At 44.0% G+C, this 20,219-nt stretch overlaps 1 protein-coding gene across 1 annotated transcript in view; it reads right to left on the reverse strand.

Annotated features, from left to right (window-relative positions):
* LOC129701888 (dihydropyrimidinase-related protein 3-like) overlaps positions 1-19,859 on the reverse strand; it is a 202,377-nt gene extending 182,518 nt beyond the window's left edge. Inside the window, exon 1 of the mRNA XM_055643375.1 lies at positions 19,415-19,859. Within this exon, the coding sequence (XP_055499350.1) occupies positions 19,415-19,759 (345 nt within the window). The 5' untranslated portion in view covers positions 19,760-19,859. The remainder of the gene's footprint in view (positions 1-19,414) is intronic.
* Between the last annotated feature and the right edge of the window lie 360 nt (positions 19,860-20,219).

Here is a 20,219-nt window from a genome sequence, read left to right on the forward strand (position 1 = left end):
CGTTGTGCTTTAACGAGTGTTCCCTCCCAAGAACACTAATTGGATATCATGCAAGTGCTGAATAAGGGAACATTATTCGTAATACTACCACCAAATTGGTTATAATATGAATTCGATCGGGAATTAGTGGATCACTTAAAAGTTACTTGGGAAACTGACAAAGAGAAAAAAAGCTGTCTTGCAAAGAAAAACAGTCCAGAGAAAACAAATTAACCTCCTGCAGTAATCAGACAACATTGAGCAGTGAATTGACAATCAATCATCTCTATGACACTTATGCAATGATACACTATTAAACAATGTAACACGCAGCCTTTAGAATATTTAGCTTGCAGTAACAAAAATAAACGTGTAGCTAATAAAAATACCTTTATTTTTCACTAATATTGTGAAACCTTCTGACTCCTAATCCCCTTTTCCCCGATTGACACAATTGTTTTATAACACATTTTTCTATAACACAAGGTTTCTTAGGAACACAATTATTGTGCTAAGGCAAAAACACTTGTGCTTATCTCCCAGTTCTTCATGTTTTTTTCCAACTTTCTACCTAAGAGTGTCACCTGTGACCCTTCTCGAGTTCAGTAATTCAAGAGCTCCATGTCAGACACTGAGCACGTTAGTGAACCAGGATCCAAGGATCAGCAAATCCTTAACCTGATGGAACACGAGGGACAAGAGCAGTGTTAGACTTCAGGTTCTGCAACCTTGCTCTGCCATTTCATAAAACCATTGTTGATTCTCCATCTCAATTCCAACTTTCTGTCAGCATTTTCTCCGATTCCAGGAATGAGTAGGTTAACCTATGATGAGCGTTTGTCGGCACTCACTGGAGTTTAGAAGAATGAGGGAGGACCTCATTAAAACATACAGAATAGTGAAAGGCTTGGATAGAGTGGATGTGGAGAGAATGTTTCCACTAGTCAGAGAGTCTAGGACTAGAGGTCATAGCCTCAGAATTAAAGGACATTCTTTTAGGAAGGCGATGAGGAGAAATGTCTTAAGTCAGAGGGTGGTGAATCTGTAGATTTTTCTGCCACAGAAGGATGTGGAGGCCAAGTCAGTGGATATTTTTGAGGCAGAGATAGATAGATACGATTCAATACAATAGAACTTTATTTATCCCAGGAGGGAAATTGATTTGCCAACAGTCATAAAATGGCAAATGCAAGAAACATGAAGTTAAAGTGATGAGTGGAAAGGATTGGGGATGTGCAAAGATTGGAGGGGGGGGGGGGGGGGGGGGGGGGAGTCAGTCTACCCCACCACAGAAGGGCGAGTTGTACATTTTGATAGCCACATGGAAGAAGAATCTCCTGTGGCGTTCTATACTGCATCTTGGTTTCTTATTTTTCTGTTGTTGATCAATTTGTTGATCAAACCATATAGATATATCAGTACCAGTCCAATGAGTCTTCAATTTTTTTGCTACCAACATCTTTGTGGCTCTTTGTCAATCGTTTATGGAAAATTAAATACAACATATTGTAAGAACATAAGGAATAGATGAATTAGATTGTTTGGTCACTCCAGATTGCTTCATCATTCAATAAGATCATGACTGAACTTTGACCTCAAACACCATTTTCTTGCCCTATACCCGTATTTCTTGATTCTTTTAAAATCCAGTTATATCAACCTTTGCTTTGAACTCAATCAATGATTGATCCCCATAACCCTCTAGTGTATTGAATCCTAAAGTATCACCATCTTTGAGTGAAGACATTTTCACTCATTTCAAATATAAATGGTCTACTCTGAGCTCTAGTTCTAAACACCACACCCTTCTGTAAACTTCCTCCCCAAATCTCAACTTGTAGGCCCTACGAAAAGTTTCTATGATCTCTTGTTCCTCCTAGTAGTTAACACATGAAACAAATCAAGTTGTCAAACATAATTCATTTTTCATAAATCCCTGCTGGCTTTGCCCAGTCACATTATGGTTTTGTGCCCTATTGCATTCTTAATAACAGATTCTAGCTTTCTAGCATGTTAGACCAACCCTTCTACAGAGAAGCAGCTCTATCTTGCTCCCTGTCTCCCACTTCCCTTCTCTTGCTCCCTATCTCTCCCGCTTCCCATCTCCCACTCCCCACCTCTTCTGCTCCCCATCTATTTCTCCATCTCTCTATCTAATTCTCAGATCTTAACCTTAAAATCTTCTCATACTTACAGACTTAATTTGAAAATCTAAGCAATGCTGAAAGATGGAAGCAATTGTTTCTAGTATCCATTTGAAAGCCCCATAATGTATATCTTCAGATCCTGTAGATCTGTTGGTTTCTATCCTGTTAGTCTCTCCAGTGTTACTATTTATTTAAGACTTTCTTTCCCATGGAACCCTAGGTTTTAAAATTAAGTTTATTCACGGCAAACATGGGTCATGAAATATTTGTTCAATGTCCTGCCGATATCCTTATTTGCCATCATTAATTCCCCAGCATCTCGTTTCAAGGGATGCAGAATTGCGATCATATCCTTTCGGTATTGCATCTGTTTTTTATCACTCTTGATATCTTACTTTCATACTTTATTTTCTCCCTTTCACTTTTGGCTGAATTCTGAAATGCTCCAACCCTCAAACTTACCACCATTTTTGGCAATATTAACATTTTTCCCTTTAATCTAGTTCTGTCTTTAACTTCTTCACTTGAGGTCAATGGTTTCTATGTAGTTTGAAATTAATATATATTTATTCTGATTTTCGAGCAGATTTCTATTGCCTCTTTCGTGACCTATTTTGCTTTGTTCAGATTTAAGATTCATTTTCCAGACTTAACCAAATTATGTTTAATTTCATATGATCACTTTCTTCTCAAGACTCCTTAAGTCCAAGGTCATTTAACTGTTCCAGTGCAGGATTTATTGCATTGGAGCTGCCTCCTGCATCCATGCAGAACCGGTGCATTTCATTAACTGCACTGCTAAGCTCACCTGGATAAGCCAGGAATCATTGTGAGAGTCATGTTTTTCACTTCTCCAGTGCTTTTAACGCCTGCAATGCTAGGGAACAAACTGATGAAGAAGCGAGTGGATGATCCATTGGTGTCCTGAATCACCATCTACCTGTGCCGCTGAGTTACTCCAGTACTATCTGTCTATCACCAACTACCTGACTGGACGACCACAATATATCAGGCTACTGAACTGTGTCACGGGCATGGTGGTGAGCAACACAGGGGCCTTACAGGGGACGATCCTCTCTCCCTTCCTGTTTACCATCTACACCTCAAACTTTACATATAACTCTGTCTCCTGCCACCTGCAATTGTGGGCTGCATAAGTGAGGAGAGGGAAGCAGAATGCAGAGGTATAGCCAACGATTTTGTTGAGTGGTGTGGGCTGAATCACCTGCAGCTCAACAAGAGTAAGGAGTTGGAGTGGACTTTAGGTGGAGAGAAACACCCCTGTCCCCCGTCTCCATCAATGGTGTGGATGTGCAGTTTACCAGGGAGTACAAATACCTTGGAAAGTACCTGGACATTGACGCTGAGACCCTGGACAAGAAGAGTCAGAGCCGGCTGTACTTTTTGTGAAGGCTCCACTCCTTCATCGTTTACAATAAGATGCTGCAGAAGTTCTACCAATCAATGGTAGCCAGTACCATCTTCTTCGCGGCCGTGTGCTGGGGCAACAGGCCGAAGACTGCGGTAAGATCAACAAACTCATCAGGAAAGCTGGCTCTGTCCTGGGGGTGGAGTTGGATTCATGAGAGGTGGTCTTGGAGGGGAGCATGCTCCTCAAACTGCAGAGCATCCTCGACAATACAGCTCACCCCCTCCGTGACCCACTGGTCAACCTGAGGAGTACATTCAGCAACAGACTGGTTCCAGCAAGATGCAGGACAGAATGCCACAGGAGATCCTTCTTCCCTGTGGCAATCCAACTTTACAACTCCTTCTGTCATGGGGAAGACTGAGACTGATTCTTGAAAAACATTAAGTGGAAAAATCCCCAGGATTTGATGGCATTATGTTCGGCACAAACATTGTTGACCAAAGAGGGTGTTCTTGTGCTGTACTGTTCTATGTTCTATATATTCCATGATCACCTTCAGAACAAATGCTGCACATCTGAATCTGCATCAGAAGGACGATGGCCTGATTTATGCTGATATGAATTCCTAATGAAATACACCTAGGTATCAATTGAGAGTGGAAGGAAGGTCATTCTGCTCTGTCAGGTTAGGCATTCAGGAAGTTGCAACGGCTGATTAAAGAACAAATGTCCGTGTCCTAGTAAGCAAATCAGATCTGCTTTGTGTAATTAAGCAAGCCAGCTTGGGGAATACACTTAACATCAGATAGACAAGAAAGATCTAAATTATCTCTTGGCTTCAGCTGGTTGGATTATGGAACAGATACAGGATGTAAAAGGGATAGAGAAGCCACAAGCTTGTTCCTAAAGCAATTGACCGGTATAGGAATGCAGGGAGAGGTGATAGGTTGCTGAACACAAATGGTCAGCAGAGGATATGTTGCTAACAAACGTTAAAAGGAAATGTGAATAACTGGCCTGTTGACCTTAGAGGGATGCAAAATTGATTGAATGAATCATGGGGATGTTTTGTTATGATCGCAGCCTGACCACGGGCAGTGGTCCTATCCTGGGCTGGTCGAGAAGTAATAGCTATATATGTATATCTTGGAACTGGATAATATATCACATGTTACCATACACTGTTCGAATTGTAATATTTATGTGATCCTGGAACTCTGTAGCATTGTAACATCTGTGCATAAGGTTGAATAAACGGATGAACCAATGAACTTAAGTCTTGACTGGTTACTGAAGGGTGCAAATTGTAGCTCTTATGACAGATCCCTTCCACAAACCCCCAAGCAAATTAATAATGTTTAAGAAGGAACTGCAGATGCTGGAAAATTGAAGGGAGACAAAAATGCTGGAGAAACTCAGTGGGTGAGGCAGCATCAATGGAGCGAAGGAAATAGGCAACGTTTTGTGTCGAGACCCTTCCTCAATCTGAAGAAGGGTCTCGACGCGAAACGTTGCCTATTTCCTTCGCTCCATAGATGCTGACTCACCCGCTAAATTTATCCAGTATTTTTGTCTACCAAGCAAGAGCATGTGCAGGAAGGAACTGCAGATGCTGGTTTACACTGGAGATAGACACAAAATACTGTGAAACGTCGCCTATTCATATTCTCCGCAGATGCTGCCTGACCCACTGAGTTACTCCAGCACTTTGTGTCTATTTTCCCTTCACCCATCTGCCCAAGCCCACTCTCCCCCCTCCTTTCCTATGTTCCTTTCCACCCATAAACCTCTCTCTGCCTTTACATTTCATTCCTCTTTCAAATCTGCTCTACTTATTTACATGCATTTTTCTTCTTCACTTTTTAGTCATAGAATGATGCAGTGTGGAAACAGGCCCTTCAGCCCAACTTGCCCACACCGACCAACATGTCCCATGTAAACTTGTCCCACTAACATGCGTTTGGCCCATATCCATCTAAATTTGTCCTCTCCATGTATTTGTAGTCATAAATTTGGTGCAAAAATGCTCCAAATTAAGGCTCAGAATGCATCAGAGAGCATCTAAAACCCCTGAGCTTCCAGGGCCCTTAAGCGGGCCCTGGACCCTGGCATCGAGGGACTTCACGCTTCGCGCTCGTGATGTGTGCAGCACGCACACTATATCACATTAAGTTTTTTGTAATCCTGTCATGCCACCCCCCTTTTTGAAAAGCTTTGTACGGGCCTGCACATGGTTTCTATAACACTGAATGTATGCCTGTTTATTGCATTCAGGAATACAATTATCATTTTTGGATTTATCTGAGCCTTCCCTTGAAACAGAAAATGTTACAATATGCAGGTGTAGTAATGTAAAGATGTCAGTGATGTAAAGATGTAAGCACCAATGTTTTTTTATATAAACTCCATGGGATAATATATCCAGTGTTATTACTGTTAAAAGCAATATTACTCTCTGGTTGAATCAAAGCACCATGGCATGACCCTTGTGAATATTGCTTTGTGTTTAAGAATATAAAAATTATACACTTGCCATGGTTGCCCTCTCCTAATGTACAGAACAATTGCAAGCATGACAGAAACAGAACAGGCCACTGCAAGTACAATAATTGCACTAAACCAAACTGCTGAAGTAATTTGTTTAAGAAGGAACTGCAGATGCTGGAAAATCGAACGTAAACAAAAATGCTGGAGAAACTCAGCGGGTGAGGCAGCATCAATGGAGCAAAGGAAATAGGCAACGTTTCGTGTTGAGACCCTTCCTCAATCTGAAGAAGGGTCTCGACGCAAAACGTTGCCTATTTCCTTCGCTCCATAGATGCCGACTCACCTAAATTTCTCCAGTATTTTTGTCTACCAAGAAAATTAATAAGAGCATGTGCAGGAAGGAACTGCAGATGCTGGTTTACACTGGAGATAGACACAAAATACTGGAGTTACGCAGCGGGTCAGGCAGTATCTCTGGGGAAAAGGAATAGGTGACCTTTCAGGTCGAGACCCTTCTTTAGACTGAGAGTCAGGGGAGATGAAAACGAGAGGTATGAAAAGGTACAAAGAACAAATGAATGAAAGGTATGCAACGGGACAAATCAAAGCCAGCAACGATGATCAAGGAAAGGTGGAGCCCACAATGGTCAGTCTCAGTCTACCCCACGACAGAAGGAGGAGGAATTGTGCAGTTTGATAGCCACAGGGAAGAGAGATCTCCTGTGGCATTCTGTGCTGCATCTTGGTGGAACTAGTCTGTTGCTGAAGGTAGGTTGACTAGCGTGTCATGGAGGGGGTGAGCTGTATTGTCCAGGATGCTCCGCAGTTTGAGGAGCATCCCCCCCTCCAAGACCATCTCCCTTGAATCCAACTCCGCCCCAGGATGGTGCCAGCCTTCCTGATGAGTTTGTTGAACCTATTTGTGTCCACGGCCTTCGCCCTGCTGCCCCAACACACGACAGCGAAAAGGATGGCACTGGCTACCACCGATTGGTAGAACATATGCAGCATCTTACTGCAGACGTTGAAGGAGTGGAGCCTTCTTAAAAAGTACAGCCGGCTCGGCCCCTCCTTGTACAGGGCCTCAGCGTACGTGGACCAGTCTAGTCTACTGTCCAGGTACACTCCCAGGTACTTGTACTCCCTGGTAAACTGCACATCCACACCATTTACCATTGATGGAGACAGGAGACAGGGGTGGGCCTCTTATAAAGTCCACCAACAACCCCTTAGTCTTGTCTGTGTTGAGTTGCAGGTGATTCAGCTCGCACCACTCAACAAACTACACATCTGTATTCAGCTTCCCTCCCCTCACTGATGAGGCACACAATTGCAGAGTAACCTGAAAACCTCTGCAGGTGGCAGGAGACCGAGTTATATCTGAATCCGAGGTGTAGATGGTGAACAGGAAGGTAGAGTGGACCTTACCCTGTGGGGCCCCTATGTTGCTCACTACCATGTCCGAGACACAGTTCTGTAGTCTGACATATTGTGGTCGGCCAGTCAGGTAGTTGGTGATCCAGGATACCAGTGGAGTATCCACCCGCATCTTCATCAGTTTGCTCCCTAGCAGTGCAGGTGTTAATCATTGGAGAAGTAAAAAAAACATGACTCTCACAATGATTCCTGGCTTATCCAGGTGAGCATAGGGAAGATGGAGCAGGTGGATGATGGCGTCCTCAACCCCCATCTTTTCTTGGTAAGCAAACAGCAGGGGGTCCAGGTAGGGTTTAACCAGGGGTCGCAGGTGAGTGAGCACCAGTCTCTCCAGGGAGGGACTACATGATGTGTGAAGTCAGTGCCACTGGTCTGTAGTCATTGGAGGAGCTGGGATGTGTACTTTTTGGTACAGGAACAAGGCAGGATGTCTTCCACATCACAGGAACCCTCTACATGCTCAGGCTCAGTTTCGAAGATATGCTGGAGTACTCCACACAACTGGTTGGCACACACATTGAGTACCCTAGTGCTGACACCATCGGGATCCATGGCAAAATGTTTTGTCTCGACTTTCTCTTAAATGGTTATACCTTAATTTTTAAACAGTGATACCAAGTTCTGGATTCATCTAAAGTAGGATACATCCTCTCCACAGCTCCCGGTCAAGGCCTCTCAGATACTTATATCTTATTTTACTCATATAAAGGAGCATTACTGGACCAACAATGTTGAGTATAGGATAATAAGTACCATTGAAAAATTTGGAGAACCAGAATTCATTTTTTAAAAGGAATCTGGAAATGGAAATTGCCAAATGGGATCTGGAAGCAGATGAATTAATTTGAAAACCCAAATGATTCATAAAGTACATTACAAAATGCAACGTTCATTTTCATCATCTAGTTTTGGTCAACATTTTATAGGAAATATGCTGTCAAGCTGATGGTGGTGCAGTGGTAAAGTTGCTGCCTTACAGCACTTTGCAGCACCAGAGACACAAGTTCGATTCCGACTACGGGTGCTGTCTGTACAGAGTTTGTACAATTAGTATGCAAACTTAAAGCATACGGTATTGGGGGTTCAGTACTGATGTGGATAGAGAACTGGATGGCAGACAGGAAGCAAAGAGTAGGAGTAAACGGGTCCTTTTCAGAATAGCAGGCAGTGACTAGTGGGGTACCGCAAGGCTCAGTGCTGGGACCCCAGCTATTTACAATATATATTAATTTGCGGATGATACGAAGCTGGGGGGCAGTGTTAGCTGTGAGGAGGTGCTAGGAGGTGGCAAGGTGACTTGGATAGGTTGGGTGTGGGTGAATGGGCAAATGCATGGCAGATGCAGTATAATGTGGATAAATGTGAGGTTATCCACTTTGGTGGCAAAAACAGGAAAGTAGACAATTATCTGAATGGTGGCCGATTAGGAAAAGGGGAGATGCAACGAGACCTGGGTGTCATGGTACACCAGTCATTGAAAGTAGGAATGCAGGTGCAGCAGGCAGTGAAGAAAGCAAATGGTATGTTAGCATTCATAGCAAAAGGATTTGAGTATAAGAGCAGGGATGTTTTACTGCAGTTGTTCAGGGTCTTGGTGAGACCACACCTGGAGTTTTGTGCAGTTTTGGTCTCCTAATCTGAGGAAAGACATTCTTGCCATAGAGGGAGTACAGAGAAGGTTCACCAGACTGATTCCTGGGATGTCAGGACTTTCATATGAAGAAAGACTGGATAGACTCAACTTGTACACGCTAGAATTTAGAAGTTTGAGGGGGGATCTTATAGAAACTTACAAAATTCTTAAGGGGTTGGACAGGCTAGATGCAGGAAGATTGCTCCCAATGTTGGGGAAGTCCAGAACTAGGGGTCACAGTTTAAGGATAAGAGGGATGTCTTTTAGGACCGAGATGAGAAAATCATTTTTTACACAGAGAGTGGTGAATCTCTGGGATTCTCTGCCACAGAAGGTAGTTGAGGCCAGCTCATTGGCTATATTTAAGAGGGAGTTAGATGTGGCCCTTGTGGCTAAAGGGATCAGGGGTTATGGAGAGAAGGCAGTGATGGGATACCGAGTTGGATGATCAGCCATGATCTTATCGAATGGCAGTGCAGGCTCGAAGGGCTTAATGGCCTACTCCTGCACCTATTTTCTATGTTTCTATGTTCTCCCCATGACCACGTGGGTTTTCTCCAAAATCTTTGGTTTCCTCCCACATTCCAAAGACGTGTAGGTTAATTGGGTTAGGTTTGTATACTTGGTACAGTATATGTAAATTGTCCTCAGTATGTGTATGATAGTGTTAATGTGCAGGGATCGCTGGTCGGTGCGGACTCGGTGGACCGAAGGGCCTGTTTCTGCGCTGTATCTCTAAACTAAACTAAACTAAACTAAAATGAACCCTGGCATCTTTCCCTGGTTGCTGATGTAAGGAACTTCAGGCCCACCGTATAAGATTCACTTTTATGAACCATCCAATGTTGCAGCAATCCCTCAGTCCTTCTGCCACACATGAAGTTGTGACCATTGAACTCTTTCATTGATGCATTACCGTGATGTTAATCAGTCCAGTACTTGTACTTGTGGTTTCATCCTCTGGAATGTTATTCGTGAAACTCTCTGCCTTTCCATCTCTCTTCCTTCTCCTTACAAGGAGTTAGAATGAAAAAGACATTTATTGATATTACACTCTTGTAAAAAATGTCAAACTTCAGCATTGATGAAAGCACAATACAAAGCGTGTAAGCAACTCAGCGGGTCAGACGGCATCTCTGGAGAAATAGAATAGGAGACGTTCCAGGTCGAGGTCCTTCAGTCTGAAGAAGGGTCTCGATCTGCAAGGTTATTCCAAGTTAGTTATTCCAGCTTTTTGTGTCCATCTTTGGTTTAAGTCAGCGTCTGCATTTCCTTCCTACACATGTACATGTTACCGTTATCGAGAAATATAAGAAGATGGAGCAAGAGTTGGTAATTTGGCGCTTCCAGATTGTCTGCCTTTGTTACGATCAAGACTAATTTTCTACTGTTTCCATACACTATCCTTGTATCCATTGATTCTCTTAAATTCCAGAGATCTATTGACTTCTGTTTTGAATAAAATCAGTAACTAATGACGGTGGTTTTGTTGGATTTTTATCTCATTCTGTTAAGCTCCACGGGCTACAGGCCTAGTCTCTGGAATCTTTCGTGACATAACGAACGGATTGTCCCTGGAACCTGGCTGATGAACCATCACTCTAAGGCAAGTATATCAAGTAGAGATGGTCGAAAGCTTTAGGTTCTGAAGAAGGAAAGCACCATCAATTTGTCCTGCACCTGCAACATCAAAGCATTGGCCAAGAAAGCACAACAACATCTGCACTTCCTCAGAAGGCTTAGGAAGTTTGGCATGTCCCCAACAACCCTCACCAACTTCTACAGATGCACCGAAGAATGCATTTTATCAGGATGCATCACAGCATGGTTTGCCAACAGCTCCATTCAAGACCACAAGGGATTGCAGAGAATTGTGGACGCAGCCCAGACCATCATGCAAACCACCCTCCTTTCCATGGACACCATCTGCTCTTCACACTACCTTGGCAAGGCGGCAAGTACAATCAAGGACCAGTCTAACCCCAGTCACTCTCTCCTCTCCCGTCCCCCCCATCAGGTAAGTGGTAAATAAGTTTGAAATCGCTTACCTCCAGATTTAGGAACAATTTCTTCCCAGCTGTTATCCAGGTAACTGAACCGTCCTTTCACCAGCTTTAGTGTCGTCCTGACCTCCTATCTACCTCATTGAAGACCCTTGAACTATCTTTAATTGGACTTTATCTTGCACTAAATGTTATACGCTTTATCTATTCACTGTGGACAACTTAATTGTAATTGTTATTGTAATATATAGTATTTTCATTGACTGGATCACATGCAACAAAAAGCTTTTCACTGTCCCTTGGTACACATGACAATAATAAATTAAACAAAACCTTTATTTAGGTGACGAAGTGCAAAATTCTAAACAAAAGTGGATGTGTGGTCTCAGCAAGGTCCTCCATCAATGCAAATAGTCTTTAATCTGAAACAGTGAGTCTATTTCTCTTTCCGCAATGAATATCTGACTGAGTATTTCCAGCATTTCCTGTTTGAATTGTCCTTGTAATTACAGTGATACATCTTTATGCTTCTACAGTACTTCAGTCCTCTTAAAATAACCCCCCAGCTTGTAATTTGTCTTGGAGAAACAAGGAACTGTAGAAGCTGGTTTACAAAAAAAAACACAAAGAGCTGGAGTAACTCAGTGGGTCAGGCAGCATTTCTGGATAATATGGATAGGTGATGTTTTGGGTCAGGACCCTTGTTCAGACTCAGACCCAAAATGTCACTTGTCCGTGTTCTCCAGAGATGCTGCCTGCACTTTATGCTAGTCGCCTTCCTGATTGCTTGTTGCACTTCTATTTTTGCTATTAGTCACTATTGTACATGAACATTTACATTCCTTTGAGCTCATCCATGCCCCATTAAAAATATATACCTTTCTTGTGGACTAAACCTGACAACTTCCCATTTTTCCATATTTCCTGCATTTGCAATGGTATTGCCGACTCCGTCAACTTGGCCCTATCTCCATAACCCCAAAGATACAAGTGACTGCGGATGGTGGAATGTGGAGCAACAAATAATCTGCTGGAGGAACTCAGTGGATCAGGCAGCATTGTGGAGGGAATTGGACAGATGGAGTTTGTGGTCGGAATTAAATCCAAAATGTAGGCTTTCCATTGCTCTCCACAGATACTGTCTGACTCAGTGAGTTCCTTCAGCACATTGTGTGTTGCTCTCCATAATCTCACTGGACTCTGGCAGAAATTCCACTCAAGTCACAATAGATGATCAATTGGAAGAAACTAACACATACTGTAAGTTAAAGACAATTAGCTGCATTGGATCAATCCCTTGACTTGCGATGGAAGCAAATGACTACTTGCTGTACTTCATTCATTGGCCACTCCCCGCATAAACACTCCCACATGGCTTCTATAACACTGAATGTATGCCTGTTTATTGTATTCAGGAATACAATGATCATTTTTGGATTTATCTGAGCCTTCCCTTGAAACCGAAGTTGCTACAATATGCGGGTGTAGTAATGTAAAAATGTCAGTGATGTAAAGATGTAAGCACCAATGTTTTTGCCATCACACCATATCATTAATTTAAAAGATAATAGAAATATAATAAAGATAATAGAAATCTCTCAACAGAAAGATCACAATTTATTTTTATATATAAACTCCATGGGATAATATATCTGTTATTATCTGTTATTACTGTTAAAAGCAAGGTTTGAATCAAAGCACCGTGTCATGACCCTTGTGAGTATTGCTTTGTGTTTAAGAATATAAAATTTATACACTTGCCATGGTTGCCCTCTCCTAATGTACAAAACAATTGCAAGCATGAACAGCAACAGAACAGGCCACTGCAAGTACAATAATTGCACTAAACCAAACTGCTGAAGTAACTCGTTTAAGAAAGAACTGCAGATGCTGGAAAATCAAAGGTAGACAAAAATGTTGGAAAAATTCAGCAGAAAGGTTTTGAAACGTTGTCTATTTCCTTTGCTCCATAGATGCTGCCTCACCCTCTGAGTTTCTCCAGCATTTTTGTCTACCTGCTGAAGTAACTCAGCGGCTCATGTTGACGACCTCTCCGTGGTGAGCCCTGTCAACTGACCTCAGTCAGGCGAACGACCACAAACAAAGACAGCAGCAGGAATAATGCAGCCTCAGTCGCCGCAGCTCGCAGCCCTAATGCAATCTCAGTCGCCGCGGCTTGTCGCCAACCCGGAGCATGCGCCCTTTTTAGGGCGGACATCTACGGATGTCGAACCGGATGGCATCACCCTGCTGCAGCTAAATGCAGAAGGCCCAACTGTCCACAGTGCCTGGAGGGTGTTATATAACTCATGTTACCTCAAACACAAGAAGAAGAAGAAGCTTGTTCTCTGTTCAGCAAATGTGACCAATTCCGCTGTAACAGGCTATGCTCAAAATGTGTTCCCACTTCCAACTTCTTCCTTAGTCATCCACATGTACAGTTTCCCAAACATTCCAGTGTTTGTTTCCATATTCCCTTAAAATCTGCCAAATAAGATTCATATACCAATGTTCAATTTGGTCTTCTGAATTACACTCGATTACATAAGTGATTAAGACAGGGATGTTAAACCTCCACCAATTAGTCCCAAGGACCTTATCTCGCTTTTGGCACCTTCCGAGATGACGCTTGATGGGAAGAGTCTCCTGACCTGATGCAAATGACATAGGACATTGAAGAACAGTACAGCACAAGAACAGGTTGAACATGATAACTAATCCCATCTACCTCCACATGATCCATATCCCTTCATTCCTGCATAACCATGTGCCTAACTAAAAGCTTCTTAAATGCCACTGATGTCTCCATCACCACCCTTGGCAGCATGTTCCAGGCACCCACTATCCTCTGTGTATAAAAAACCTACCCTGCATATCTCCTTTCAATAACGCCTCTCTCACCTTAAAGTTATGCCTTCACAGCTTAAGGATAAAGGGGAAATCCTTTAAAACCGAGATGAGAAGAACTTTTTTCACGCAGAGAGTGGTGAATCTCTTGAACTCTCTGCCACAGAGGGTAGTTGAGGCCAGTTCATTGGCTATATTTAAGAGGGAGTTAGATGGCCCTTGTGGCTAAGGGGATCAGGGGGTATGGAGAGAAGGCAGGTACGGGATACTGAGTTGGATGATCAGCCATGATCATATTGAATGGCGGTGCAGGCTCGAAGGACCGAATGGCCTACTCCTGCACCTAATTTCTATGTTTCTAATCATTGACACATCCATTCTGGAAAAACGATTCCAACTGCCTACACTTTTCATGCCTCTCATAATTGTATATACTACATAACACTTAATTGTATAAGGTGTTCTCTCCACAACTTCCAGCATTCCAGAGACACCACACCAATATTGTGTCAACTGGATAGATCAGCTAGCCTTTCCCGGCTCAACATCTCATAGCATCCACTCTTGCTGTTTTATTACTGACATTCTTATCTCCTCTACACCATCAATGACAACCAATACAAAATCTTTAATATAAAAAATGTTTCCATGTAAAGGAATAAATTGAGGCCATAGAGGAGGAATTGGGTGTCGCGACCATAGATTGTATGGAAAGATTTCAACTGTAGTCTTGCAGGGGAGAGAACATTTCAGAAAAAGAACAGCTTTAGTACAGGGGGGGGGAATAAAAGCCACATTGCAGTATCAAAAGTGTAACCAGATAGGAGCAAAGAACAAACTGCTGGAGGAAGTCAGCAGGTCAAGCAGCAACTGTGGAAGCAAAAAAATGGTGTATTTTTCAGGTCAGGACCCTGCATCAGGAAGAAAGAAAATGGTTTCAAATTCAAGAAAAGGTAAAGCAGGAAGGATTTCAAAATGAAGATCGTTTTTTAAATTGAATGTGTTTTGGGCACGTCAGGAATCCATCAAATCAGTGCTTGTACAGGCAGTCATCAAGTAAGGACAGGGTTTTGTTTCTGAAAACTCTCCTAACCCAAACTGTTTGCACGTCAAAAATGAATAAAAAGTTTGCGTGGGACAGGACCACAGAAACAGCCGAAACGGGAGAGCGAGCAGGGACTGGGAGAGCGGCCATCAGCCAGCCTCACTGACTCAGTCAATGGGTGAATGTGTCTGCTCATCGCTCCCAGCTTTGTTCAGCTCCACCCAGCCTCTGATTGTTGCAGCTCAGGGTGGGGGGCAGGCAGGGGGAAGTGTGGGGGCCAGGGAGAAGTAGGTTGTCAGAGAATGCATGGTGGAAACACCCTGGTCCTGCATGGCTGGGGATACCTGCAGCCCAACATTCATAGTCTTGGGAAGACCTGTATTTGTCATTTTAACCCCTGGGCAGTTATTGATGTACAGATATTTCCATGGTGCTTTCTCTGCCTAATCATCTGCCGTATATTGAATGGAAGGGCTGAGTTAGTTCCCTTACAGTAAAATTACATCAGATACCTTCCTTTGCAGTTAGCGAGTAATTTCTTCTGCCCCAAGCTATCTTGCTCCCAATGTATCAGAAACTTGAAATTTGCTCTAGAAAGGGTCCAGGGAGTTTACAAGAATGATCCCAGGAATGAGTATGTTAATATATGATGAGCGTTTGTTAGAAGAAAGAAGGGGGACTTCATTGGAACGTACAGAATAGTGAAAGGTTTGGATATAGTGGATGTGGAGAGGATGTTTCCATTAGTAGGAGAGGCTAGGACTAGAGATCACAGCCTCAGATATAAAGGACATTACCATATAACCATATAACCATATAATAGCCTCTGATATAAAGGACGTTCTTTTAGGAAGGAGATATGGTGGAATTTGTTTAGTCAGAGGGTGGTGAAACGGTGGTATTCTTTGCCACAGAAGGCTGTGGAGGCCAAGTCAGTGGATATATTTAAGGCAGAGATAGATTCTTGATTAGTACAGGTAATAGAAATTATGGGGAGAAGGCAGGAGAATGGGGTTAGGAGGGACAGATAGATCAGCCATGATTGAATGGTGGAGTGGACTTGAAGGGCCCTATGGCCTAATTTTGCTCCTATCACATGACCTTATGATCTAAAATCAACCACCTGATGTCATAAGTGTTAATTTTTTAGCAGCTGTTAGAATTTCAGAGTATGCCTCACAACTCCAAACTCAAACCTTCCTTAGTGAAGTTGAAGGTGAGGCTCAATCTAAGGTGCACAACATCAAGATGTGGAGGCTTAGGAAAGGGTGAGATGAGGTTAACAAGAATGATGCTTGGAATCAGGAGATTTGGATTGTTTTTCCCAGGACATGATCATATTGAATGGCGGTGCAGGCTCGAACGGCTGAATGGCCTACTCCTGCACCTAATTTCTATGTTTCTATGTCTATGGCATCAGAGGTGAGGGGAGACCTGATAGAAGTATATAAAATTGATTGATTGATTGATACTCTATTATAACATGTGACAGGTCACAGTGAAATTCTTTGTTTTGCATACGATACGCAAAGTATACAAAGAGTCGTGGGAAGAATTGGGTTGGGGGGAGGTTGAATTAATTCTCATTTGAGGAGAATAAATTACATCGAAAAATAGGAAAGAATGAGGTTGCTCCATGAATGATCATAGATCCGATGGACCAACATTGCCTCCTATATTCTATGATAATATGGGTTATCATCTCAGAGAACCTGAGAATCAAGCTAGAGAATCTGACAGCCACTTTAAAGACAAACAACAATTAAAATGTCAAACTTTCACTGGTGGCCATATGACTAGTCATAGAGCCATACATCATGGAAACAGGCTCTTCGGTCCAATTAGCCCACGCTGGCCAACATGCCCCAGCTACACTAGTCCCACTTGCCCACACTCAACCCATAACCCTCTAAACCTATCCTATCCATGTGGCCATAACTGTAAACTTCGGACTGTAAACGCCTATCTCACCAGGGACTAACTCTACTGAACGTTTTTCCTTCCATTATTTATTATGTAAAATAATATGTGTGCTATGATTGTGTTTATAGTTTGTTTGGTTGTTTGTCTTTTGCATAAAAGTCCGCGAGCATTGCCACTTTCATTTCACTGCACATCTCGTATGTGTATGTGACAAATAAACTTGACTTGACTTGGCTGTCCAAATGTCTCTTAAAAATAACAATAGTACCTACCTCAACTACCTCCTCTGGCAGCATGTTCCATAGACCCACCGCACATTGTGTAAAAAAGTTACCTCTTAGGCTCCTATTAAATATTTCCCTCCTCACCTTAAACATATGTCCCCTTTTTGTTGACTCCCCTTGTTCTTGGCAAAAGACATTAGTGTAATCACCCAATCTATTCCACTCATGAATGTGTATACCTCTACAAGATCACCCCTCATTCCTCCTGCGCTCCAAGGAATAAAGTCTGAACCTGCACAGATCAGGTCCTCAAGTCCTGGCAACATAAATATCTATGCCATTTCCAGCTTGACAACATCTTTCCAATAACATGGTGACCAAAACTGGATGATGAAATTGAAGGCTGCATTTTGACAATGGATTTTACAGCGTTGAGGCTGTATTCTGACAGAGATACGGTGGTTTGATTCATGTCACGACCATTCTGCAGAGGATTACATTTTAATGTGGAAATAATTCAGCCTCCTCTTAGTCTTTCTTGAGTATAACGCTACATGTCCAAATGCTCACCCCCTAGCACAATCACTTAAGTGAATGGATGAAAATTATGGAAAAATATATATTCTCAGTTAATAATAGAATTGCCGTGTCTCCAGACATCTTGTAAATCACACAGGATTTCCAGTTTAAACAGAGAGATGACGGCCAGCGTTGAAGGATTGCTTGAAAGTTGCTCAATTAGTTATTCCATACACATGCCTCAAATCAGAGGCTCGTGAGATATCGAGTAAATTTTCCGCGATAAGGCACAGCTAGACCTGTTGATGCAAAAAGTAATGTCTGCGTTCCTTTCTCAGCCGCAGATAGATGCCTTGTCCAACAATCCGCATACACTTTTAAGCGACTCCCTGTGTAATCAGTCTACTCAATCTAGGCAAAGAAAATAATACCGCGTCTGTGCGTCTTGCAATGTGAGGATTACAAAGATGAAAGCGCCCGGCCAAGTGCAATGTAAATGTGTTGACTATTGTCCCCCGCCCCTCCCTGAGCAAGGTGCAGGGGGCTTGACGGGAGTGCGGCAGCCCCGCTTTCCAGGGTTGATTGGGAGAACCGCATTCCACCACCGCAGTGCAGTATCAGGCATCCACCACACCGTGGCTCCACGTCCATTGCCTCGGCGCACCTGGGAGCCCAGCGCGGACACCGAGCGCCTGTCCAGCCCTTTGCACCAGCCGCTAGCCAGCCTCTGCACCAACACTTCGGGTCTGTGCGCCAGCCCCACGTCTCTCTGCATCAGCCCCGCTCTCTCCATCAGCCCCGGACTCTACACCACCATCCCCCAGCCCCGGGCTCCTGCACCAGTCCCGGACCCTGCACCAGCCCAAGACCGGCTTTCCGCTTCAACGCCAACCCTTTCTTTGTGTGCGCTGAAACACAACCTCTGCAAACGCACCGTTGCAGATAAAGACAGTCTCCCTTTATTTTCCAAGGGATTTCTAAAGGTGATATCACTCAATAAATGGAGCAGCACCAGCGTCTGACAGATCAACGCCTGACTGACTAGTGCTGGACACACAAACATCCACTCAGCGGATGGATATTTTAAGATTTAAAAATAAAGTCTCTTAGGACATGTCTTGCACCCTCTGGCCGCTGGCCCAGAATAACGTTGCCTTCAATGCTGTCTGATTGCTACTGTTCAACAGTTCGTCTACGGATCAACCGGTAGCACCGGATGGGAACTCCCTTTATTTTCGAAGGGATTTCTAAAGGTGATATCACTCAATAAATGGAGCAGCACCAGCGCCTGACAGATCAACGCCTGACTGACAAGTGCTGGACACACAAACATCCACTCAGCGGATGGATATTTTAAGATTTAAAAATAAAGTCTCTTAGGACATGTCTTGCACCCTCTGGCCGCTGGCCCAGAATAACGTTGCCTTCAATGCTGTCTGATTGCTACTGTTCAACAGTTCGTCTACGGATCCGGTTACCGGAGCCACGGGTCACAGACAGACTGACATAAGATGGCAACTATCTGCAGAGTATCATTTCATTACTATCGATCGCTGTCGAGGTCAAGCAATTCACTTCTAATAACAAAACGCATGACGGATATGATTGCAGTCTCTTGACAATCGCCAAAGAAAACGGTGCAAAATATGCTTGGTCAGTTGCGATAATTCGTGAGTGTAATTGACAAAAGAAATGCAATGTTGTAAAAGTTTAGCAAGTATCTGTTCTGTTTGACTCTGGGAGATTCAGCTGATCGAGTAGGGGCAGAGAGGGGAGGAGGAGAGTTGGGGTAGATTACCTGTGGGTCATCCCGGTTCTGCAGCCTCTCCTTGCCGCCCGCGGTGGTGATTTGCACTCCCGGGTGGTCGGCCGCCCCCGGGCTCTCGCTGGCGACGCTGGCCGTGTCGCTGGAAGCCTCGCTGCCCCTGGGCGAGCCGTGCTGACCGACGCTCCTTGAGCTCCGCGAACTCTTGCGGCCCAAGCTGAGCGCATCGAAATCCAAAGTCTTGCTCTCGTACGCCCCTTCCACCGAGCAGAACATGCCTCCATACTTCTGCCGCGGGACCTGGGCAGTCGTGCCCGGCCTGGCCAGGTACACCGGCAGGTCATCCTCATTATCCCGGCACCGCCTGTCCTCGGCCATTGACCTAGAGAGGGAGGAGAGATGCAGGGAAAGTGGGATGACGGGGGGAGAGAGAGGTGTTGGGGAGTCAGGAGTCAGTTGTGGAGAGCCGCTAGTGGCAGACTGCTTCTGAAATCCCCTGACACGGAAGTGATAACGCGTGAGCACCGCACACTGAACGCACTTTAAAGCACAGTTACCCCCCCACCCCACCCCCTCCCTCCCGGTTCGCCTGCACTTTCGCAAGAGACCGCCCGCAGACGCGCGACTGGAGCCGCAGTCCCAGTAGACTGTCTACGGTCAGTCGCCACTGGGCGACCGAGGCTGATGCCACACGAGAGGAGAGGAGAGGAGAGAGAGAGAGAGGAGAGGAGAGAGGAGAGAAGAGAGGAGAGAAGAGAGGGGAGAAGAGAGGGGAGAAGAGAGGGGAGAAGAGAGAGGGGAGAAGAGAGGGGAGAAGAGAGGGGAGAAGAGAGGGGAG

The sequence above is a fragment of the Leucoraja erinacea genome, chromosome 11, assembly GCF_028641065.1.
Source record: "Leucoraja erinacea ecotype New England chromosome 11, Leri_hhj_1, whole genome shotgun sequence".
NCBI classification, from domain to species: domain Eukaryota; kingdom Metazoa; phylum Chordata; class Chondrichthyes; order Rajiformes; family Rajidae; genus Leucoraja; species Leucoraja erinaceus.